At 38.5% G+C, this 25,452-nt stretch overlaps 1 protein-coding gene across 8 annotated transcripts in view; it reads left to right on the forward strand.

Moving 5' to 3' along the window:
* The window catches only part of tenm3 (teneurin transmembrane protein 3), a 297,565-nt gene that overhangs the window by 221,272 nt on the left and 50,841 nt on the right, over positions 1 to 25,452 (forward strand). For 6 of the 8 annotated variants that reach the window (XM_016463794.1, XM_016463787.1, XM_016463801.1 and 3 more), the window contains 7 exons: positions 2,674 to 2,775; positions 3,827 to 4,021; positions 6,306 to 6,506; positions 9,704 to 9,889; positions 17,131 to 17,154; positions 18,744 to 18,890; positions 20,906 to 21,122. In XM_016463794.1, the coding sequence (XP_016319280.1) occupies positions 2,674 to 2,775; positions 3,827 to 4,021; positions 6,306 to 6,506; positions 9,704 to 9,889; positions 17,131 to 17,154; positions 18,744 to 18,890; positions 20,906 to 21,122 (1,072 nt within the window). The remainder of the gene's footprint in view (positions 1 to 2,673; positions 2,776 to 3,826; positions 4,022 to 6,305; positions 6,507 to 9,703; positions 9,890 to 17,130; positions 17,155 to 18,743; positions 18,891 to 20,905; positions 21,123 to 25,452) is intronic. The other 2 variants (XM_016463810.1, XM_016463813.1) reach the window with 1 other exon arrangement.

Here is a 25,452-nt window from a genome sequence, read left to right on the forward strand (position 1 = left end):
CCAGACAAATTGGTTTCTGTGGGCCAAAGGGGCCACAAAAGGGATATCACTGGCGATGGCACTAACCCTAACCAATAGTTTATAATAATAATAATAATGTTAAAATTTACTAAGTTTGACGTTATTACTGTTAATTAAATTAAACATAAATAATAATAAATATTAGTTTACACATACTTATATTATATAATATATAATATTTTTAAAACTGTTATTTCCAGTCCTTGATTCTGATTGGTCAACAGCTGTATTTTATTTACTCAATGGTTCTGTATATCACGGGCAACACACTTAGCAACATAATTGATATCAGGGCTCGCAAAATTTCAAAATCCCTGGTAGCCCTTCGGGCAGGTACTCTTCAGATTTTGGTAGCCTGAAAATTAATTTAACTAGCCCAAATAAAAAAAGACCTTTAAAAAAAAAAATAATAATAATAATTTTTATTATAGAAAATCATATAGGAGTTTAAATGTCAATCAAAAATATTTTTTATACACAAATATCAACAAATATGAAGGAAGGAATTTTATTTCACTATTTACAGGGTATCTGCAAAAATTTTAAAAATAAATGTAAGGCTATTTATGACCCATTTTAAGAGCCGCACAAGTAAAATGAACACAGTATGAGTGGGGTTGGACACATGTCTGTGGTAGCATACAGTACTGAGCCATAAAATGACATGATTTACAGTTCAGATACAGGTTTTCACAAAAGCAAAAATCTTATACAACAGCATTTCAAGCCTTTAGACCATTTTTATGAAAAGGGATAAATCAAGCATATAAATTATTATGTTAATTTAAAACGTATAAATATTACTGTCTTAATTGTTTAGATTTTTAGAAGGCACATTAACTTCTTTCTCATTTACAACTCTATGTGTTTGCTGCGTAAAAACATGAGTTGAAATTTGCATTGATCTGACTATAAACAGCAAGAAAGGCTTATTGGAAATGCAAATTCATTCTCTGCCACGAGGTGGCGCTTTAGGAGCACTGAAATATTGCGGTTTCCCCGGTAACGGCTGTACACAAAGCAGCTCCGCGCTCATAAATGCTGCTTTATCAAGTATTGTAGGTCAAATTAAATTAAAATGCCAATGACACGTTTCTGAGGACCGTCGGTTCCCTTCAGATACATTCAAATAAAGACATCCGCTCCGTGTTTTGACTTGAAACGTGCAGCGCTCATATTTATTCAATCACATCATTGCCTTTTGAAGTTTAATCCAGCCGTATCGCGACTCTTGTCTTTCCGTCCCCAACTGTAAGGCCTCTTGAAATTATAATTAAGACATTTCTTATACCATTTAACATATTTAAAACTTTTTATGGCCTTAAGTTTGATACAACTCACTTTAGGAGTTTTTAAGTACCAGCGGGAGATCTGTATTTAAGATAGCCCGTCGGGCAGAGTGGTGATACATTTTGGTAGCCCGACTGGAAAACACAATAGCTCCGGGACGTCGGGCTAGCGATTTTGCGAGCCCTGAATATAGCGTTGCACATGTACTATGTACTGTTTCATGTATTATGTAGTTCAGCAAAATTGTTGGCGTTATGTTGCGTCATTCACCTTTAGTAAGACCACACCCTTCACCCATCAAAGAAACTCTTCTCATACAGGAGAAAGACTGATGTGTGCATGTGTCTTTGTGGAAGTCCACAGTTTCTGAAGTGCGGAGGGAGTATTACTGTATTTATTAGTTTTCTGTTTCAGGTATGGTACTGTATTTCCATCAATTTACATTGTAATGACGCTTGCAAACGCGTGCTGTGCCGCAAATCAGTCAATTTTAAATTAAAGATGAAAAATGACAAAATGAAAAATGCTTGAAATGCTTGTATTAGTAGTAGTGAGGATTTATGATTCACTCTTCCTGCAGGTTGCATCATTTCGTGACTCTCTTTAAGAGTGAGCCATTGAATCGCTCAAAAATGCTTGTTCATTCAGGAATGAATCAACAACTACGCATTGCACAGAGAGAGAGCTTTGTTTAGAGCTTGTTGAAGAAGCAAATGTATGTTACTGAACATTAACAATATTACCTTAATGTGCTGCTGTCAAAGCAACATGTATTACTGTTTATAAGAAATAGCATACTAATGTTAAATGTTTTTCACCTTCTGTTTTAACACAGTGTTTTTTAGTATATAGATGTGTCAAGTTTTGTTTACATTGTGGGACCAGCTGTGTTTGTCATGAGGCTAATTAAACACACTAAATTACTTTATGAACTTGAAAAATTCAGAAAGGTTCCTGTGAGTTTTCGATTTAGGGTTCATTAACTAGGGTTCAATCATTATTTTACTATAAAAACTAAATTCAATGGAAAGTCCCCACTATTACAAAAAAAAACAAAAGCAAACATGTGTGTATGTGTGTTTTAATGGCCATCCAGCAGTGTAAAGAAAGCTCTGAACAGAGCGTCTGGCTGCTAATTGGTGGTAATAATGCTGTGATTGGTTCATTAAGGCAGAGTAAGCTTAGATGCAGGTTTTTGTTAATCACGCATCTGGCACTCCTTTAATTAAAGATGGGGGGGTCTGAATGTCTGCTAATTTCCACAGACTGTCTCCTCAATTAGTGCTTTTCTCACTCTCCTTTCCTCTCTCGCCTCCTTTTTTTCTGTGGCTCCCTCTCACACGCTTTCATTCTTCCCCCCAGATACCCTCACAGAGTGTCCACACAATTGCCATGGTAACGGAGACTGTCGCTCGGGAACATGCCATTGTTTCCCAGGGTTCCTTGGGCCTGATTGCTCACGAGGTATGCTCTCTTACTCACGTGCGCACACACACGGTCACACACGTCTCTCAAGAGAAATAAACAACCAATGTCGCTATTCATAATTGGTTTCAGATTGTCATTTGAGCAAATACGGCTGGCTAGTAGGCTTTTGGTGGGACTCAATTCCCAAGCCTGAACGGCTTCTTATTACCAGGAGGAAGCAACAATTAGTTTTATTTCCATGGTGTATTTATTTTGTTTATGTATTTGGTGGTGGTGTTTTTCTTTTCTTTTTTCTCATTATCTGTTTGCTTGCTTTGTCAGTAGCCGGGTTTCCATTACAGATTTGTGCAAACTTGTGCAATATTTTATAAATGTCGATAAAAAACCTATTGTGAATTGACGGCGTTTCCATTAACCGATGTTATGTGACTAAAACATATTTTTTTCCTCTTGCGATAAGTCATGGTGGCAGATGTTGGTAGGTTTACGAATATCGCAGCCACTGCATTAGCCATTATTTTTAGTCAAAGGAGACATATCCGAGTATCTTTAGTGAAGCAGCGCAGAGAGCCACGTTTTCTGAAATGTGCCGCGGCACAGCTGGTATAAACACAAGCATTGATTAGAGTGGCCGTGTCAGAGCTGTAATGCACCACAAACGTGTGCAGTGTAAATAAGGGGTTATCCAAACATTAATGGCAAGGAAAGCCCTTTATACTTGAGAGCTGCCACATGTGAGGTGTTTCTTGGAGGTTATAGTACATTAAAGATGATCATGTAACTTTTACGTACGCCAGGTGACCTGTAAATGCGGAAAAAATCTATTTCCATTGCAGTTTTGCAATACATTCTCTTTTGAATTACCTGAAAATCCACCTAATGCAAGCGTAAAAACTTTTTGTGATACATGGGAGTTTTTGCAAAATTGAAGGGTAATGGAAATGCGGCTAGTGTGTCTGTCTGGTTTAGAGCTAACACAGTAGAAGATCCATAAAGAAAACTTCACATGTTGAATGATATGAATGTCATAAACTACTTTCATCTTTTATCTTCTTTCCCCAATTGCCTTTTGTTTTTCTATTCAAAGCCGCTTGTCCAGTGCTGTGCAGTGGCAATGGGCAGTACTCCAGGGGGCGCTGTCTTTGTTACAGCGGCTGGAAGGGGACAGAGTGTGACGTTCCTAGCAACCAGTGCATCGATATTCACTGCAGCGGACACGGAATCTGCATTATGGGCACCTGCGACTGCAACACAGGCTACAAAGGAGACAACTGTGAAGAAGGTCAGGGCTACAAATCAAACACCAGTGGTTTTGTCTAGCAAACTAATTTGCTTATTTCAGTATCTCTGCTTCAGTCAAAAATGGATTGTTATGTCTCTCAAGAAACCATGATTTTACAGCAAACCCTCCATTCAGTGGTCTGATGTTAGAAAACAGTTTATTTGTCATGCAGAGGTCAGAGCTGTTTCCCTCCTTACAGACATCTCCAGCATCTCAAGTCTCAGTTCATAAGAGACCCATCAGAAGCCCTAATGGAAGCATTTATCTAACACTGCTATTTCCAGCGTTCTTGCCATTAAACCCCACTGCATTACACCATCAAAGATCTGCAAGATAATGTGTTATCAACGCGATCGCTGATTACCCATTGGTTTGAGGGGGATTGATTTTTTTTTTTCCTCTAGAAGTGTTTGAAAGCTCTGTTTCTGCGGACACGGACAGGCTTTTCACCAGACCTGATAAAAAGAGAGAAAGAGAGCAAGCGCAAGATAGAAGGGCTTGTTGGAGTGTTTGAGAGAGAGAAAAATCTGTCCAGTTCATATCGCCTTTCAGCATCACTTTGCTTAATGAGGAGCCTAACGCCTTGTCTGTAGCCATCAAAGGGACTCTTCTGCCTGTGACCTTCTTTGATAATTTACTGTCCCTGCAATAATCATTACCCATGAGTTAATAGTTCAATATTGCAGAAACAATTGCCATTCTCCACTTCACAGAGCAAATAATTACATTGATGTCCCCACTGATGCGCAGGTCTCTTACCCATCAGCCTCGTGAGTGGGAAAAATGCTAGATTACAATTGATTTTTCTTAATTAAGAAAATTAGCTTTGTGCATAGTGTTTATGTTACCGTGACTCGGCACGTAGCATGTAGAGCACGTGGTGTGCTGTGTTTATTTTTTTTTTCCTGTAAGCCAGAAAGATTCCATTCCTGCAGCTCGATTGTAAAGATTTGGCACGAGCAACAAAACGCATACATCTCTATACCTGGAGAGAGACCGGCTAATGCAATTTATGGAGGGAACTTTATTTTCTGGTCATGAATTGGCCTTTTGTCAATCAATGGCATGATTAAGCCCCATCAACTACCGCACAATCAGAGGAATTAAGGGTTACTGAACTGCAGCATTCTCCCAAGGGCTATTAAACATAAACGCACACACAAACACACCTGCACAGTAGCCCCTCATGGCTTTTGAGAAGGAATGCATAGCACTGTTCCAATTCACAAATTCAGCCCCGCTTGCTCCTTGGTCCCTTAAAAACTGCTTTCCCATCTGTAGCAGTGGACTTCTCCCAAGGAGAATAAAAGATCTCTAGCACATTCTTTGAGAGCTCATTGAACAGCACATAGATCATGCTTTGCTACATGTACTGTCTGAATCTGCTTATAATGTGTGTGCACTGGAACAGGGGGGTTTTGAGAGCCGTATAATGGGAAACTTATGCTATGCACACTTTGACATTTAGCAAATGATGGATTCCATTGAAATGAGAGAATTTCAAAAAGAATGTATTACTTTAAAACACCACATATTTTTCACATTAACCTTCTATTGCACAACGTTCCCTCAGGTTAATAAACCTGTTTTATTTTCTTTGCAAACACACAAATGCATTTATGCAGAAGGCAATAATGAAGAGAAGAATAAACGCACAGTACATCCTGTCAGTCATTTTAAGTTTTTGTTTTTTTCACATTTGTTAGCGCATTAAAAAAAATCATTTAGAATGGTATAAATTATTTATATGTTATGAGTAGTTGTTTAAATTTTGTCTAGAAGCAACATGGTGCAATAGTAGAATAGATATGGATACAACAAACTTTTTTGTCTTTGTTTTTGTCTTTTCTATTATTAAAGTAGCTATTTAGTATTAAAGTATTTTAATATTTATTTTACCAAAATGCTCAAATTTACAAGTACCGTTTACTTACCTTTTAGTAAAACTATTAACATTTTATAAGCATGTTGAACATTAGTGTTAACATTTTAAGTCAAATTAATTTAAGCTAGGAGTCACTTCTTAGACTTTAATGTAGCAGAAATCCATTACTGCATAGTGTTGCCCTTCATACAAAATGACCTGAAAAGGCTCCTCTAAATAGTATTTCAAAGTCTATTTTTGTTTTTAGCAATGAAGTCTTTATGCAAGAAAATTAATTAAAACATAATGCATACAATGTAGGGTCAGCATTGCACATTTCAAGGTTATACTACTTTATTATGCATGGTTTTGCTAACCTGCTAACTAAGAGTTTTTGCATTTTTCCCCAAACACACACAGTGGACTGCCTGGACCCCTCCTGTTCATCTCACGGAGTGTGTATTCACGGAGAGTGCCACTGCAATCCAGGATGGGGCGGCAACAACTGCGAGATCCTGAAGACTATGTGTCCAGACCAATGCTCGGGACATGGAACCTACCAGACGGAGAGCGGCACCTGCACCTGTGACACCAACTGGACTGGACCCGACTGCTCCATCGGTATCTTTTCTACACTTCTGCACTCACCTCTTTAATATGACGTTCTTCCCACTTTATTATTTTTTATCATGCTTTGTTTTATACACTGAATAGCTGCTTATTGTTGTTAAGGGCATTAACAGGCTGTTATTTCAGATTTTCTGTCCTCCTCTCTGTTTAATCTGTTAGCAGACCTTCTCAAAGGCGCATTTGCGTCAACCTTAAATACACTATCATTATGAAATATCTCTCAGTCCATCAAAAGCTCAGCCGCAGCTAGTGTGGGATGCGTGTGCACGTCTTGTGTTTGTGCGAGTGACGATACTGATCTCTGTAATAAGAGCAGTATTGGACTCCTGCTGTTTTAGGACTCACCCATGATCGGCCTTTTAGTTATACAATGCTATTTTCCCAGCAGCAATCTGTGTCTAATGAAAATACTATTTCACCCAAGAGCCCCACACGGCAATCTCTCTCTCACTCTTGCTTTTTCTCTCAGTCCTTTTCTTTCCCATCCCATTTCGATTGAGGAAGAACTACCTGATGCCTTTGTAAACCATCACTTCCCTCCCTTTCATTAATTAGCCTTACATCTTCAATTAGTGCATGCTCCCCCTCTGTCACGTTGACTGCTGCAGTGCTGTGCTGTGGTAAATGCTGATAAACGCCTATTGCGTGGGGACAGGTTTTGATCGAATCAACGACAACACTCCCAAAAGTGCTGATAAAATTAATAATGCCCCTTTTGTCTTAGATAATGATAGGGTGAGAGAAATTAAATACAGAGGGCGAGAGGAGGGCACATGTCTACAAAAGTGTCATTGCATGTGCCCCCTCAAGATTTTTTTTTCGAGCCAAAAAATCAGAAATGTGTTCTTTTTTATTTAAATTATACATATTAGATATAATTTAGCATTATCATTACTATTATTGCATCTTAAAATGATTTTTAAAAAATACTGAAACAAAAAAACAACATACTGCATATAAACACATTCATAACAAATTAATATGTTTTTCTTTCCTGGAAAAATTCATGGGTAACACTTTACTGTAAGGGTCTTGTTGTTAATAAAATGGAGACCATAAAATATATAATAACACTGCTTAACAGCATTTGTTAGTTTTGATCATTGATACATCTTTTAACAGTTTAACTTCATAAATGAATGTATAATTTAACTTAATAAATGAATGAATTAATTAAATTAATGAATTAATAAATAAATAGAATATAACATGTTAAATAGAATTTAACATTTGGTTCATGTATCATGAACAAACATTTCAAGTTATAATTTTAGTTATAATAAACTAAGGTTTAAATAAAAAGTATTTAATGTATAATGAACAAAATATAAATGAACAATGAACTCTAGTGTATTTATCAATTTACAGACTATTAATACATGCTGTAAAAATGTTTATTGGTAGTTCATGATGCCTAATGCATTGACTTTTTTTAAAGAACTGAATATGAAAGTGTTACCAAATCATAATATTAATATTTTATAGATTTAACAAAGCACATTGAGAATCAATATAATAAACTATCTCTTCTTCTAATTCTATAAAGAACTAGGTTTGTTAAAAAACTTCACGTCACGTCTTGCCTAGGACAGCAAATAAGCCAGGAATGGCCTCTCAAAAAATTAGGTGCATGACACCATGTGCAACAGGGACACATTTAGGCACTCGGTCCGCACACTCTGGCAGCAACTCCTGCAAAGACAGTAATCCAGATTGATATAGTACAGTTGCAGCCGACTTACGGCTCGAGCCGTCAGTTTTCCAGAAGCACTTCCCAGCCGCTGCTCTCCATCTGTCTGTGTGAACTTTTTCCTTGTACGCAGTCTCTCTCTCTCTTTCAATCACGCTCCCGCTCTGAGGAAACTGAGGTGAACTTCAGCAGAGTTTCGTCTGATGAACGATAAAACACACAAGCGCCCACACACACACTGAAGGGGTGCGTCACTCCGGCCCACCTGCAGGCAGCATAATAACAGCACGCAGCGGGGAAGCCAACCACAAACTGGCACTCACCTGACCCAAGGGCTGCTGGGAAAGTCTCTCTTCATTTCTTCACTTCTGTTTCCTTGTCTCAATACACTTTCAGCAGTTCTGGCTGAGTGTCATGTCATGGTTTCACACCTTGTCAGGAAGCACCACAGAAAGAGTCAGAGAGGAGGCTTAACAATGCCCCATCCCATGATTTGTCTTTATCAAGAAATGTCTTTCTAGTGCTTTGTTTCTTCTATGACAGGGTGTGTCAGGCTGCGAGGCTCTGGTGGAATGGTGTGTGGGCTGTTAAACTACAGCTTGCTTTGCGCCAGTCTGTCTTCATCTACTATTCTGCCAAACCCACACACGTCTACACACGCACGCACACAAACTCATAAACCGATTCCAAATCGCTATCAGACACTTTTCACAGGATATCATTCAAAATGCACCCAATTTTCCCTCATCAGCTTTTGTTGCCAATTGCATTCACGTCCAGGTATGACAAACACGAAACTAGTTTCTATTGACAAAAATGTGCAATATCTCTATGGAAGCTTTTGTCAATAGAGAATCTTTTTCTGTAAACATGGCAAAAAAAGAAAAAGAGTACAAACCTGCGAAGAGAAATGCTAATAAAGCACTTCCATGATAGCCATTCAAACGCACTCCTGATGTTTGGCAGACCGTGGAGTGTGTATAAATTGATTTATTTTGGCTTGATGTGTTTTCTTCAATCTATGTGGGAGGCCTGTCTTCTGGGTCCGGGTGGAAAGTTCAGCGTGTCAATTCTCATCCGTGTCTGCACGCTCTGATGTCTTTTTCCCTTCCCCCAGTCACACACCTTTAGCCAGCACCCCTCTGCCAAAGTCTCCATGAGGCATGCACGCACTCCAGTGGGTCAGACAAGGTCGAGATATGTCACTGTTATGGGGTGTCGATTGAGGTGGGGCAGACAGTCTCCTCTCCACCACACAGGCTGCTTGACACAGCAGGGGTCCGCAGTTATCTATTTCCTGTCATAAGTTTTTCACACTTAAAGTCAATAACTTAGACATGACTGTTCTCAGGAATGTAACCTCTGCTCTTATTGTTTTGAGTAAAGGAGATTTGCGCTTCCGCGTTGTAGTACACATGACCTTTTATAGTCCTTGGCTATGCTGCAGCCCATACCAAAAAGTGATTTTAATTTTTTTCGCCTTTGTTTGTGTTTGCAGAGGTGTGTGCAGTGGACTGTGGCTCTCACGGTGTGTGTATAGGAGGAAGCTGTCGCTGTGAAGAGGGCTGGACCGGTTCAGTATGTGATCTGAAAGCTTGTCACCCACGCTGCACTGAACACGGTACCTGCAAGGACGGCAAATGCGAATGTCACCAGGGCTGGACCGGAGAACATTGCACCGTTGGTAAGACACATAATCATCAGTATGTCCGTATTAACACACTACATGGCCAAAAGAATGTGGATACCCTGTTTTTAACAAGTTTGGCTTCTTAATTTATGTGAATTTCTGATCCAGCATAACATGCTCCTGTGTATAAAGCAAATTCAATAAAAGATTAAGTCTGGTGTGGAAGAACTCGACTTGCCTGCACAAAACCCAGACCTGAACTCCACTTTAGACCTTGGGGATGAATTTGGAAGCGCCCATTGCCTAACATCGGCATCTGACCTCGCTGATTTCTCTTGTGTGTGAATGGGAGCAAATCCCACAGTCATATTGCAACATCTAGTGGAAAGGCTTCTCAGATGATTTGAAGAAATAGGAGTTAAAACTTTATGCCAAAGGTTTTGAAATTAAACGCTCAACAAGCACACATGGATAGAGTTTGGGTGTCCACATACTTTTTTGCCATACTTGGATAATGTGTACACAGTATTTGCTCTGATTATTTCCAGATGGTTTTGATGCTTTTGTATTGAAGCTATTTGCTATTTTTATGAAGGTTTACCTCACATCTTTGAACTTGTTTTGATTGCATATTCCCTTTGTCTTTCTGCCTTTCCTCCACCTGTTTTGGCTCTTCCACCTCAACAGGAAGTGGACTATGAGTGTTTGTTCTGTTTTGTACTTTCCCCCTGACCTTTGCTTGCTATCAAAGCAATGACATTTTCATTGCCGTTGATGCAGGCTTCCACAGGGTAGCAACTATTCTAAACAACAGCAGTGTCTCCTCACAAGCACTAAACTCTTTGTATTAGTTAAATCTCAAAGCAAAAAAGTCATGGTATATTGGTATATAATATAAAATTTCTCTTTTTGTATCTTCTTAAACTCAAAATCTACATGTTGCCGGGCAGTTGCTTAACCGTCAGTCACTAAATCTGTTCATGTTGTTAGCGTGCTGGCTACATCCTCCACCAGCTCAACTCTCAGCAGGGTACGTCAGCTGCTCCATTACTCAACACGAGCGATCGAAGTACGCGGCCTCGTTAGCAAGCAGGCCTGTTTCGCCGGGCAGCTTTATGAGAATCTGGCCAGCATTTTGCTATTCATCTTCCAAATTAGCACGGTTAGCACGTAATTCTGTCATGCTCTTCTGTTCAAGCCAGCCACCCACACACCACACTCTCACCCTGACTCCAAACTTTACCGAGCAGAAATGCTTGCTGAGTTTGATCACTTAATGACCTTGTTGCTCTAAGTTTAAACATTATAAATGGCCATAAGCCTTTAGAAGACCATATTTTAAATTACACGTCAGTTGTTTTAATGGATTGGTCAATTTGACAGTTTCATTAAAGCTAAAGTGTATATGTAATTTCTGTGCGGCTAGCATCACCAAATGGAATTGCAAACATAATGACTGTTATCAAACACGTTTGCTGAACACTCACCTCGTTTGTCATTGGTCAGCCAAACAAATTGTCCTGCCCTAAACTCACACCATTGGTTGAGCCAAACAAGCCAATTGCTCAAACAAAAAGAGCAATGTGTTGATACTTTTCAGAGAACTTATCCTACATATGGCACACTTATAGTTGTCACTATATGTTGAGATGTGATAAGTATTTTAACATAAAAAAACGACACACTTTAAGTTTAAAGTGTTTATGCAGTATAATGCATTTTTGTGCAAAACACTTTCCAGGTTTGTTTACTTTGTGTGTGGCCTTCTAGAAATTGAATGACTGAATATATATCTTTAGGCCAAGGTCGATACTTTGTCCCTCTTTGCTGAGTGCATGCATTGCAGGAGGTGGAGGTGTGTGTGTTTGAGAGAGAGCACAAGAGGGAGCTAAAAGAATGATGGTACCTCATACATCATATGTGTCAGGCTGAGATAAGGGGCCTCATGGTTGCACATAGGGGTGTGTGTGTGTGTGTGTGTGTGTGTGTGCGTGTGTGCGTGTGTGCATGTGTGCGTGCGTGCGTGTGTGTGTGTGTGTGTGTGTGTGTGTGACCTTCCCTGTCCCTCTACACACACTCACTCTCATTAGACCTCTTCACAGTGAGTCCACACACAAACACCCCTGCATTACAACATACTTGCATCATCATTCTTTCACACAAAGACACCAGACACAGGTACTGTAAGACAGCTCTCACACTGACCAGCAGCATCCAGACATTCTCACTATTGTTATAACGTGAAATCTTTCTTAAGCATTTCAAATTTAAGGGTCGTTTAAAATCATAAGTTACACACTACATGGTGATAGTAGCCTCAATTCATTTTTGGTAAAATATGACAATTTTTCTGAGCTGTATGGAGACTTTTTTTTTAAATATAATTGGGACCAATCTTCACCTAAAATTAGAGCCGCATATATACAGTATATGTTGTTATCATTCAGCACCCAGTGGTGCCTTATATTAAATAAAATTCTGGAAACCTTAAAGAGAGTTAGGTTTAGAATATTAGGTTTGAAATATTGTGATAGAGTGTGTTGTGCAACACCTAAAACCATGAATGTAAACAATCAAAGCAGAAAGATCATATAAACGAAATATCATAAGCAAAGGAGGGCATTCTAGATGTGATTCATTGAAATATATAGGAAATGAATCATACTCTTACACTGTTTTTTTCACTGAAGTATAAATCTTTTAAAACATCTCTCATCCACGCCAACTACAAGACAAGGAAAGATCGTAAAACTAATCTAATTACATGCTCTTTAGGAAACTTAATGCCCATATAAAAAGCTCATTTATACTGTGATATTTGCAGTGTTCCTTAATTGTATATCTTCAGCAAAATCTAGAATATTCAATATATCACCTAGCCCTAATCCTAACTGAATATTAGAATCTGTAATGTGAACTTATCCAGACAGTACAGCAGATTTTTAAAAGACGGCTGTTTGATTTAGCTTAGTGTGACACAGATCTGTTTATTCATTTGGAAATGATTGGGGAGCTTCATGAGATGGGGAGAAGGAGAGCAGAAGTGTGAAATATTTCTCACGACACAGACACCCAAAACACACTTTCTGCCAACTGCACTTTCTCTTGTCGGAGGCTGAGATGCTCTTTTTAGATTACTGGTTATTTCAGGACTTATTGTAAGTTGTTAACAGGACTTCTCAGAGCATGCTCCATTTAGTGGGTTGGGCTACATTTAGTACTTTTTGTGTATCTTAGCACTAGCTACTTGCACTAGCTAAATTTTGTGAGACAGTAATCAGTGGCAGTATGAGTCCACTAGCAGATCATGCAGTAATCATACATAAAATTGCATCTATAGGAATGGAAGTCCACCTTTCAGATAATAGAGCCAATCACATTTTAAATATAGACCCCTATTAGTTGTTGCATCACTGAAAATAACTACTGAGTGAAATTGTGTGACACTAGTTTAAGTTAGCTAGTTCAGCAACACTCACTAAATGAAAGCCTGTTACTAAGATGTATATTTCTCTCTCTACATCCTCTGAGCCCATGCATTCACTTTAGTAAACAAGTTTAGGAATATGATGAATTAAAGTGCTGGCATGTATAATGTGAATAAATGGTGCATATTCTGGGACAAGAAAATACTCATTTGAGCCCATTTTCTTAGGAGATTTACTTGGTAATAGCTCTTTAAAAACTCTTCATGACTAAAGAAAAGTTTTTTTTTTTGTGAAGTGTGGCTTGTCAGAAGCTTCCACTGCCAGACATTTGAGATTTTTTTATTAAGACTTGTATGCTTCATTAGGTCTTGGGCCCTTCCAGATCATTCATCAGAAGCACAACTCTTACTGTGAGAAAACCATGGCAAGCTGTGCACACACATCAATCAACCCTGCAGGAGCCCCTTCTGTGTGTGTGTGTGTGTGTGTGTGTGTGTGTGTGTGTGTGTGTGTGTGTGTGTGTGTGTGTGTGTGTGTGTGTGTGTGTGTGTGTGTGTGTGTGTGTGTGTGTGTGTGTGTGTGTGTGTGTGTGTGTGTGTGTGTGTGTGTGTGTGTGTGTGTGTGTGTGCCCGCATAATGCATCCAAAATAATTTTGTCAAACTTATATGCTGTAAAAGTGCACAAATTGAACTATTGTGTGAAGACTCTAAAATCCTTATTGGAGCAGATCGCTCACTCAGCAGCCATTTTGGTAAGGCCCCCAGGCAGCTATTTTTTAGTCATGCAAGCTGAATGAGGAGAGACCGAAATCTCCAAACTACTTGCCAAGGTTGGGTTTCATGTCAAATCACAAATAAAATCTGACAACCCTAGTATCACAAATTTACTTTTATAGCTAAAGTCTGACAACAAAACTATAGTTTTTAGATATGTCCAGCTGATAGACATGCATGTCAAAAAAGTATTGGTCACTGGCTGTTTTAATTTAAAGGCAGGACACCCCCCCCCCAAATTTTTGCCAGATTGAGCATTGTGATATATCCCATTTATTTCAGGAACAGTGATACAAGATCAATCAGAAATCATTCTAATATGCTCATTTAGTGCTCAAAAAAAAAAAATCTGATCAGGGATAAAAAAAAAAAAGTTTTTGCTGCTTAACATTTTAGTTAAAACTGTGATACAATTTTTTAAAAATACACTTTTATTCAGCAAGGATGCATTAAATTGAACAAAAGATTTCTATTTCAAATAAATGTTGTTTTGTGAACTTTCTATTTATCAAAGAATCTGGAAAAAAAATTTAGTACTGTTTCCACAAAAAGCAGCAAAAAAAGCAGCAAAAACTGTTTTCAACATCGATTAACCATCATTAGTAATTACACAAATGGTAAATGAGTAGCATAATAGAATGATTTCTAAAGAACCTGACACTGAAGATTGGAGTAATAGCTGCTGAAAATTCACTATTTAAATTACATTTTAAAACATTTTAAAATGGAAAGAATTTATTTTAAATTTAAATAATAATTCACATTATTACTGTTTTTACCCTATTCTTGACCCAAAAAAAGATTCACTTGTTAATAAAAAGAGAGTTCTTTAAAAAACAAATTATTCCAAACTTTGACTGATAGAGTACCTCACATGCAGTTGAAAACAAACAGCTTCCATTTACGCAATATTGAAGCGCCTGTCCTTCAAAACCTCCCATTTATTATCACACATGCACACGTGCGTACAGAGAAAGAAATCAATAGCGCACACTACAGCCACACAAGCACGCCAACACACAACTAAATCATCCTGATCTCCAATGCCCTCAATTCTCCCCTCGTGTCAAACAATGTCAGATAGATGGAGGGTTAAAGCAAAAACACAGCACGCACTTTACATCTACAAATCATTCTCCACGCTTTATCATCTCAATCACTAATTAATGAAAAACCCTTTCACGGCACATTAATCCAGGCAGGCTCTGAAATGGGAATGGGAATTAGGCACACAGTCTGCTGAATGGTGCTGGTGGCAGCGGCGAGCACTATCCTGTCATTATTGTGGCGGGCAGGTAGAAGGCTGACACATTGCTAACGTTTGATTGGTTCTGGGGGATGGCTTGAGGTGCCCACGCACGTGATTAAAACACATGTTTGGCCTCTATGTCACACTAGCTATACCCACAGCTGTGGGGGCATGTTTACCACCATGTGGCTGTGCAACGCAATTAGGATAATGGAAATTAATATAGTCTCTCTCTCTTTTTCTCTTTGGAGGAACAGTGATTTAACCACACTGGACGTGATGTGTAATTGTTTCCAGATTAATGTCACTTTAATCAGAGCTCTTTGAATGTGCATGTAAATAATGAAGCATTGATGTCCATAAAGGGATGATTGCCTTTTTTCCTTCCCCTCCGTCTCTCCTTCACTTACTCTCTCTCTATATCTCCCCTCAGGACCATCAATGTAAATGAACAAAAGTTTGTTGTAATTAGCCAGTAATTGGCTGCCCTCACTGGCAAGTTTCCAGTTCGGAGCATGCGTTAGCTTGTGTTTTCATAACCCGCTGTGTATTGTGGAGTAGATCCGCCACTCAGTCTTCCACAACTGTCTAAGTTCTGGATCTCCCAGACATAACAGCGAGTGTATGGAAACGAGACTCCGAGGAATTTAATCAGTACGCTCTCACACACATACACACACACGCAAAACCTCTCAATCAGTCTCAACCACACACACTCGTCTTCCATTCACACGTAAGAGTATCTTCCTTAAGAACATAATCCAACTAATGAAGCCTCGGCATAACAGCGTTGTTATGCTTGTATTAAAAGGTGACCTTTTATTTAGGATGATTTGATCTGACTTAGCATATGTAATGTTATGACACGCCACACAGGGTTTCTCCCAAAGCCTTGTCAGAAATCATTCCATTTAGCCACAGGAAGGAGATGATTGCTTGCGTACACACATGCGGATGATTCAGAGCTTATCCATACAACACACACTTTTTTTTTTCCCCCTCACTCGGGGCCATATAATATTTCACTCACATACTGAGGGGCTCAAGGATAATAGACCTGATGTGATGACAATGTGAAACGTGAAATAGCAAACATACAGCAGGATTCCTGGACCACATGTCAATCATCAGGATGCAATTTCCAATTAGCATACGAGGCCCCCTTTTCTAACGGTACTGTAAATCCCATGATGCCCATGTTATTTACTTTATGCATTATGAGTGATAGTGTCACACATTTTTAGAAGTGATTTAGGGGAGCGCTCAGTGAATACTGAACAGGAAGAGTGAGTCATTTTCTACTGGTGTTGTTTTTCATTTTATTCCATAAATGGTGTCGCAGAGGTTTGTGCCAGTGGGCTTTGAGAGCCATGGAAGGCCATGCCAAGACTGCTCGGTGGATGTGTTTTTGCTTTATTTACTCCAGTGTTTGTATGTTTGGTGTTAGATTTACTTTGAAACAATTTTCAAGTTTATCAGGAATTTCCAGTAAATTTCACAAATGATTTCAAAGAAAAGGCGCATTGAATTAAACATTACATTTTGAAGTAGAAAGGCTGAAACCGTTTTTGTTTGTTTCTTTGTTTTTGAGCTCAAGTAATCTTTTGTTTTATTTACAACTTTGAACAATAATTTTTCACACATTTCTTTGGGAAAGCAGAAGTCAGTCAGCATTTCTACTCATTTTTAATGTCTGTGCAGTGAAGAAAGATGCTTTTTTTTAAACCAGCAGTGCTAAAAGGCTCTTAGTTTCTGTATGCGTGTTTCAGGTATGGTGTCTTTTCACACCTTTTTAACATCCTCTTTCTCCTCCTTTTTTCTTCTTCTTCTTGCTCCCTGTAAAGCTCACCCGGAGACGTATGTCCAAGGTACTGTGTCTTTTCTTCTTCTCTCTCTCATTCTCTCTCCCTTGAGCTCTTGTGTCCCGGATTGAGGTCTTTATGACATTTTTATGGCGCATTAATAACCTCTTCTCTCTCTCTTTCCTCTGCGTGTCTGCTATTATTGTGATTCTTCATTGGCTTCTTTTTTTGGACTGTCAGAAATCCAATCCAATGTCCTCAGCGCTCTCCTTGGCTAATGTTCCAACTTCAGCAGAACCATCCCCCGCCCCAACTAAATCACCACAGCTCCACATCTGCAGTTTAGCATCTCCTCCGTGTCCCAGAGTCGCACTCGAGTTAATTTTTAAAACAATAGGAACCTGCACGCAAATGACGATCAGCCATGTTTATTTTATAATGAACTACGAGCTGGCTATGTAAATGGTGATCAAGAGAAGAGATACTAGCAGATTCTTGTTTACTGTTACTGAGGTGTTTTTGGAAATGATTTCACAGGGCTAAATCAGTGCTAAGCCAAGTGTGATTCCAGACTCACAAACTGGCATATGGTGCATCAGACCGCCAAGAACTCTCACAAGGCTTTTTTTTAAACATTAAGATGTTTAAGCAATCACTCCGCTGTCTCTCTGTGTCTTTCTTTCCTTCCTTTCTCCCTCCTTTCAATTTTTTTGTCTTGAAGCACGATGTCAGCGTGTCTATGTTCTAGTTTCCTCACTGTATTTATTGTTGTTCTTTATATCTGCCAAATTCATCATTGTTTGTCTTGAACAAGCCACACATACACACACAATTACTGACATGCACTCACACACAAAACACACCCGTGGTCCTTGAGTTTTGTTTGGGAAACCTGTGGGTCCTGTCTCCATGCATCCCGCAGCCTGACCCCTGGTGTTTGTTAGCCTAGCTTCTCCCACAATCCTCCCCTTCCCTCCCCCTGGCCTCTCTTGCTTTCCTCTGATTCCGTCCGGCGGAATGTGACCTGGGCAGAAAGTATAGCGCTGGAACCGCACACTCTCTCACCAGTTCAGACGTCCACCCTATACTTTATGCCACTGGGATTCTCTGTGTGCCGTAGCTTCACATGGATGCCGCTGCTGATTTATTATTCCTTCACCCTCTTCCTTTGATCTCTCCTTCTAAATTCAATTTTCTTTCTTTTAATTAATTTTCTTTAAATTCATTTTTATGGGTTGTCATTTGGATTCCTCAATCGGTTATTTTTCCTTTCGGGTCTCACCTTGATTTCCTCACAAATTTCTGCCATCCCTTTTGAATTGATTGGTTGTGTAGAGAGAGCATCCGTTACATCCATGTGAATCTACAGCCTCACTAGGCCTGTTTGAAGTCCAGCGTCAGTCTGTGTTCACCTTTAAACCTTTACTTTCATTCACGACGATCTCAGTATATCTCTGTTTGGGTTACCATTTGTGTTTCACAAGTCGAAGACACACTGTGGCCACGTTTGATGATTTTTAATGACAACAGAACAACTTGCAAAGGGAATATGGTCACATAAATATAAAAACACACACATACTTGACTTAGTCTCAAACACATTTGAACACACACATGTCCGTACTAGTGTATGACGGCTCTGTCTGTCTCCGTAGAGGGATGCCCAGGTCTGTGCAACAGTAATGGACGCTGCACGCTGGATCAGAATGGCTGGCATTGTGTCTGCCAACCAGGCTGGAGAGGGGCCGGCTGTGACGTTGCCATGGAGACTCTCTGCGCAGACGGCAAGGACAATGAAGGAGGTGAGGTCACCGGTGACTGAACGGATGAGCGTTATAAAATTTAAATGGGATGCATCACACATATATGCATATGGAAAGGTTTATGTAAATATCAGATAAGTATTTGTCAATGATAATCAGGTCGAAGATATAACCCTGGTGGAAACGGTAAAATGTGCATATTTAAATGTTTATGAAACAACTGACATTGTAATTTCTTCTCCCTTGATAAAAGTCATGATAAAGTTTTTAGGCAGGTTTTAAACACACCAAACTCGCACCGTCTCGTCTTGTTATGGCCATTCTAAATAAAAAAACAACAACAACACCTTCAATTCAGCTTGGGGCTTTTACACTGAAAAAAAATTGTGTTTTTCACTCAACTCAGAAACTGTCAATTTTATGAACAATTACAAAGAAATGGCAAGTAACACATTGAATGAAATGTAAAATTTTCAAGTAGAAAAACTGAAATGTATTAAATGTATTTTCTTGTAAAACATACTTCAATAACCTTTGTTTTACTTCGAAAAATGATTTTTTTTTACAGTTCACTCATACAGAAAAGTTAAGCATATCTTGATTTCTAAGAGTCACTCTGTTTTTCACTGTGGTATCCCATAGCCTTCAGCCCATCAGAATATAGCAAACTAAGACATGACCCTAAGACCAAAGACAAGTAAATCTCAAAACTAGAGGTTAGCTTAGAGTCTGGAGGTTACACTTCTTGTCTTGACAGACATCAGGGGAGACCGACTCTATGAATAACAGAGCATCTCTCTTTGCTTACAGTTAACAAAAATGACAGGCCTGCTCAAGGGGCGAGCGGCTGTAAATCCTTCTCCACAGATCCTGCATTCAGGTCGTGTGTGTTTGGATACAGAACTTTTTGGTACATGTGTGGTTCCGTGCATGCTTGAGGTCCAGTATGAGGTTTGGTCCACACAAAAATGTCTAGAAATCTTCTCCACTGAGGTGAATGAATGAACCTTTAAACACAGCGCAATTCCAAAGTATTTGAGGAGATTATTTTTCTAGTTGGAGATAATGCGGTCTGTAACAGCATAAATCTGAAGGATTTACAGTCCTCTGGAAGCCTGACAAGAGGCTTTGAAGTTTTTCCAAAGCGGAAAGAAAAATATACAGTAAGGTTATGATATATTCTCAGTCGTACAGTAATCGTGCCAGGTATTGCAGATTTCTTTGAATTTGGCTTCCTTTGACTAGAGGTACTGTAAAAAGATGAGAACATAAAGGTCTTAATATAAACAAACATAAAAAATGAATACATTTCTCCTTAAATACATATGCATGTCCAAAGATCCCATTACGTGACCTCTGTTTTGTGTGACCTGAGCAAGCTATGTTAACCGATTCTGCGCTCTCTGGAGATATTTTTTCATGTGCGTGTTGACTTTGGCCATAGTGGACCGGATTTAAAGCAGTGTGAGAGTTACGAGAGGTCCAGATCTCACATGAAGTTGCATGGTGCTTTTGGCAGGGGGTGCCGGGACACTCGTAAGGCAAAACAAACAGTCAGACACTCTGTCTCGATCTCACCAGAGCAGTGTCAGCTCAGGGTGCAGTAAAAAAATAATTGGTCTCACACTGATTAGCGCAACAAAAGCGCATGTTTGCGTGTGTGTGTGTTTGCACATGTGTTCTTTTACAACTCCCCTGTGACAGTGTGCCAGATGTACACAGGGCTTTTTATAAACTAGCTGAGACGGATGGCAGAGGTTTATGGCACTTACCTGCGGGAGATCAGATCGCATTTCCACACAAAGCATTAACCAGGTGTTTACTGATAGAGGTGAGAGAGCGAGGCTTGACAATGTGAAAGAAGCAAGAGAGGATATTGCAGTCATGTCTTTGACCCTAAAGGTGAGAGAACAAATGGGTGGATGGTGTATGAAGCATAGACCCAAAAGACGTTTTACTTCTCTCACACTGTAAGTGGTGAGACAGGACACAGGATATACTATAAGTCTCTTTAACACATAGCACCTCATATTTTTGATGTGCATTGTGTGCAGATGGCCTGGTGGACTGTATGGATCCGGACTGCTGCCTGCAGAGCTCGTGTCAGACTCAGCCCTTCTGCCGCGGCTCTCCTGACCCCATCGACATCATCAGCCAGAACCAACCCGCAAGCCCACAGCAAGCCGCCCAGTCGTTCTATCAGCAAATCAGCTTCCTCATTGGCCCAGAGAGCACGCATGTCATTAACGGAGACAACCCCTTTAACAGAAGGTAGGACTGTATGCTGTGTCTGCTGCAATGAGCAAATTAAACCTCAAATAGTGAGGAGTGTATCAGTGCTTAACAATAAGAATGCCCCAGAGGCCCGGGTTTTATAAGGCAAGTGATGAACTTCATCTTACATTGATCATGTCAACGTAATTAATACCAGTCCACTGGGTTTTTTGTGATGTATTGAATGTTATTGTGCAGAGTTCAAAAAGTCAATGAAGTTATCCATCTAGATGACAGATTATAAGAATCATTGTGATTCTTCTTAGATCACTTGGAATAGAAGAAGATTATAAACAAATCAGTCATGGTTCACACCATATGCCGTTTCATTTCCAGCAAAAGTTTAATATAGCTGTCATAAAATCCCAAATAGGAGTTTTTTTTTTTTATATATACACTGCCGTTCAAAAGTTTGGGATCAGTAAGATTTTTTTTAATGGAGTCTCTTGTGCTCATCAAGGCTGTATTTATTTGATCAAAAATACTGAAAAAAACTGTAATATTGTGAGATATTATTTCAATTTCTAATATTGGTTTTCTGTTTTAAATTCATTACTTTCAAAAAAAGAAAGAAAAAAATGTACTGACTCCAGACTTTTGAACGGTAGTGTATATTGTAACACACGATTTCCATTTTGAATAAATGCTGTTTTATATATATAATATATATATATTCATAAAAGAATCCTGAAAAAAAAGTATCACAGGTTCCAAAAAACATGAAGCAGCACAACTGTTTCCAACATTGGTAATAAATCAGCATATTAGAATGATTTCTGAAGGATCATGTGACACTGAAGACTGGAGAAATTATGCTGAAAATTCAGCTTTGCATCACAGGAATAAATTATATTTTAAAGTATATTAAAATAGAAACTGTTATTTTAAATTGCAATAATATTTCAGAAAATAACAGGGTTTTTTTTAGTATTTTTGATCAAATAAATACAGTCTTGATGCGCACAAGAAACTTCGGTAAAAAATATTTAAAAATCTTACTGATCCCAAACGTTTGAATGGTAGTGTATATATATATTTTTTTTAAATAGTGCTGTCAAACGATTAATTGTGATTAATCGCATGCAAATTAAGTTTTTGTTTACATAATGTATGTGTGTATACTGTGTATATTTATTATGTATATATAAATACAAACACATGCATGTATATATTTAAGAAAAATATATTTATATATTAAATATATTTACATATAATATAAAATATAAGACTATGAATATATAAATGTATAAACGTGTAAATATTTTCTATATATATATATATACTGTATGTGTATATTTATATATACATAATAAATATAGACAGTACACATACATATATAATGTAAACAAAAACTTTTATTTTGGATGCGATTAATTGCAATTAATCATTTGACAGCACTAATTTAAAAATATATTTATAAGATTAAAATATATATTTATAGAAACTGTATTTATTTAAATTATTTAAATATGTTTATATTTAAACCATATTTGTGTTAAGGCCAGTGGAAACTTTGGCAGAGCAAATGAAGATCTGATCTACTGACCTGACTGGCCTAGCTGAAACTTAAATAAATATATATTTTTTTTTTAAATACTGAAGAGCAGCACTTGTTCATGACAGCTTGGGATGTAAATTTTATGGATTGCACATGTCTAATTATTTCATTAACTACAATTGATTGGCTGACCTGATGTCAGATGATAAGCATATTCTGCTTTCCAGAGACCATATTACCACCATTTAAAAAAAAGACTCCCCACAATTGCTCCTAACAGCCCTCTTAAAAACTTCATACAGTTGCCATGGAAACAGATTTGCTGACAAAACCTCATAAGAACCGTGTGACCCGGGTTACAGAGAGAAAGATTTTCTGAAGTTGCATTAAAGTGTAATTTACAAATTATGCGCCTCGATTTGCATTGTGTATGTGAGAGCACCATAACAGTTATTGGAAAGAGATGTTAGATCTGATAATAGCCCGCTTGAATAAGCAGTGCTATTAATTATGTTGTCACATCCAGAGCGTGGGTTGGTCCGAAGTATCTTCTCTCTGTTTGCTTGAATGGATATAATCATTTCTTAGTTGTCATGGTCAGCTGCCTTCATGGCTCCGGTTTACCTTGCTCATTCCTTTTGCTCTGTCAATTAAGCACCTGTTGGTATTTCAAGTCCCTCTTTGCTTTATTGTGCTTTTAATTGAATTTCCTTTTTATTGTGTCTGACGAATATTCAGTGAGTGAGTAAACTAATATCTATGGAAACCTGGAATTAAAAACACAAAGGAGGTTGACTGATCACACCACAAATGCTCACAGTCACGTTTCAATTTGACTGATACGTGATAATAATGCAATAACGATCAGTTTGTTTATCTCTTCCCCTGCCTCCTATGCATAACTCAATGCACATTGAAGTTAGCTTGATTACTCTCAAAAATTGCTTGGCAACTGTGATTTGGTCATGACAGATAACACGATTAGCTACAACAAAGAGTTTAATAGGCCCAATGCCGGTGCCCATATGTGAGGACATTAAACCTTTAAGTACCTCTGTGGCAAGATAAAGACTGATCTGATAAAGGGAGGTAGACTAATGTGATTTAAAAATAAATGCACAAACCCACGCGGGGGACATCTGCACTGAATAGTTCGTTTGGCAGCCATCAAATGTAACGCAAACCATGTGTGCTAGACTCCCTCATCCTCCCAGCTCATGATAAAATAGAATAATCGCTCGCTAAATAATATAAATGTTTGAGTAAACATTACAGGCTCTGGTTTTTGTATTTTTGTTTTATTTTTGTATATTTTAAAGTTCCGTTTCATTTGTAGGTTTTTATCCTGGACTGAAAACGACAGATGGTGATAAAAGGACAATGCACAGATATATATTTTGGCTGACTGAAAAAAGGCCGATATTGTGAATCTGGTTATATATATCTCCACATTCTGCCTTCTGGGTCAAACCGGTTTCAAAGAAAATCCTGCTAAGAAACAGTTGCTGTTTGTGTGTTTCCTCAGGGTAACTACCTATTGATTCGCAGCATAAAAATTGTAAAACAACACGCCACTGGAGCAAAACTGCCAACTCCTCAATTTTCCAGAATTAAGTATCTGTCACATACACTGTATATCCCAGCAGCCTCTCTCCAGATGTTTCTTCTATGACATCTTCAGCCGTCCGTTCACTTGAACGCCTGGCTCAGCAAACCCCTGCCTGTGTACATGAAAATGTCTTGTTTTCATTTTGCTACATGCATCCCAGCACTAAGGGGCCTTTTAAGCAGATTAAGCTTCTGCGTGGTGCATGTTGGCAAAATGGAAGGTGTTTTAAGCAGCGAGGTTTGGATGGAAAACAACTGGAGCATTGAGAGGGTCAGCGGTCCAGAGAAGAGCGCATCTGTGTGATCCCTTTAAGAATGAAGTGAATAACCTTGGGCACCTTGGTAGATGTCCACCTGGATCCAGCCGTAATCCTTGTGATGGCAACATCGTGAAGGTTATTCTTAGAGAGAGGAAAGGGCAGAAAGGGAAAGCTTTCAGAGGCTGTGTATGATCTTAAAAAAATAGGTTGTAAAATTGGTTGTGTATTTGAAATACATCAAATTATTATTTTTTTTTTTTTCAGTTTAATTAATCGGAGTGTCTATTTACACTAAGTGCAAATAGCCCGCCTTGTTGGCAGAGGCTATTTACACTAGCTCCACCCACAAACGTGTGATAGGGATGGTCAACACTATAAATTATGGCAGACAACCAGCAGCTTCAGTAGCATAGATGGCAAAGCGCGTTCTATAGTCTTTTTGACGTGATCGACCCGGGTTCGAATCCGCCTTTTACTCAACTTTTTTTTCTCCCTTTTCAAATCTCATATCACATCGGAAAGGCATTTATTTTCAATAAAAATGAAAAAATAATCAAACAGTTGCAAATAAAGTATCGGGTAGGGTTAGGATAGGTATAGGGAGGGCTTTATTGTCCCAATAAGGTGGCATCCATTTAATAATTTGAATTAAAATGATAATTTACACTCAATACGTTATTACTGCATACTGTTTTATAATGTACTATAATACTGAGGTGCAGATAATTGCCACTATTTGCAATAAGTAGTATAAATAGCAGAAAATCCTGCTATTTTAACGTAGTGTAAATAGAATCCATTGCTATTTGCACTTAGTGTAAATAGCATCCATCACTATTTGCACTTAATGTAAATAGCATCTATCGCTAAGAAAATATGCTATTTTCACTTAGTGTAAATAGCCTCTATTGCTATTTACACAGTGCAAATAGCCGCTGCCTTAATTAATGGTTACGTATTT

Source organism: Sinocyclocheilus anshuiensis, unplaced genomic scaffold, assembly GCF_001515605.1.
Source record: "Sinocyclocheilus anshuiensis isolate Anshui unplaced genomic scaffold, SAMN03320099.WGS_v1.1 scaffold145, whole genome shotgun sequence".
NCBI lineage: Eukaryota > Metazoa > Chordata > Actinopteri > Cypriniformes > Cyprinidae > Sinocyclocheilus > Sinocyclocheilus anshuiensis.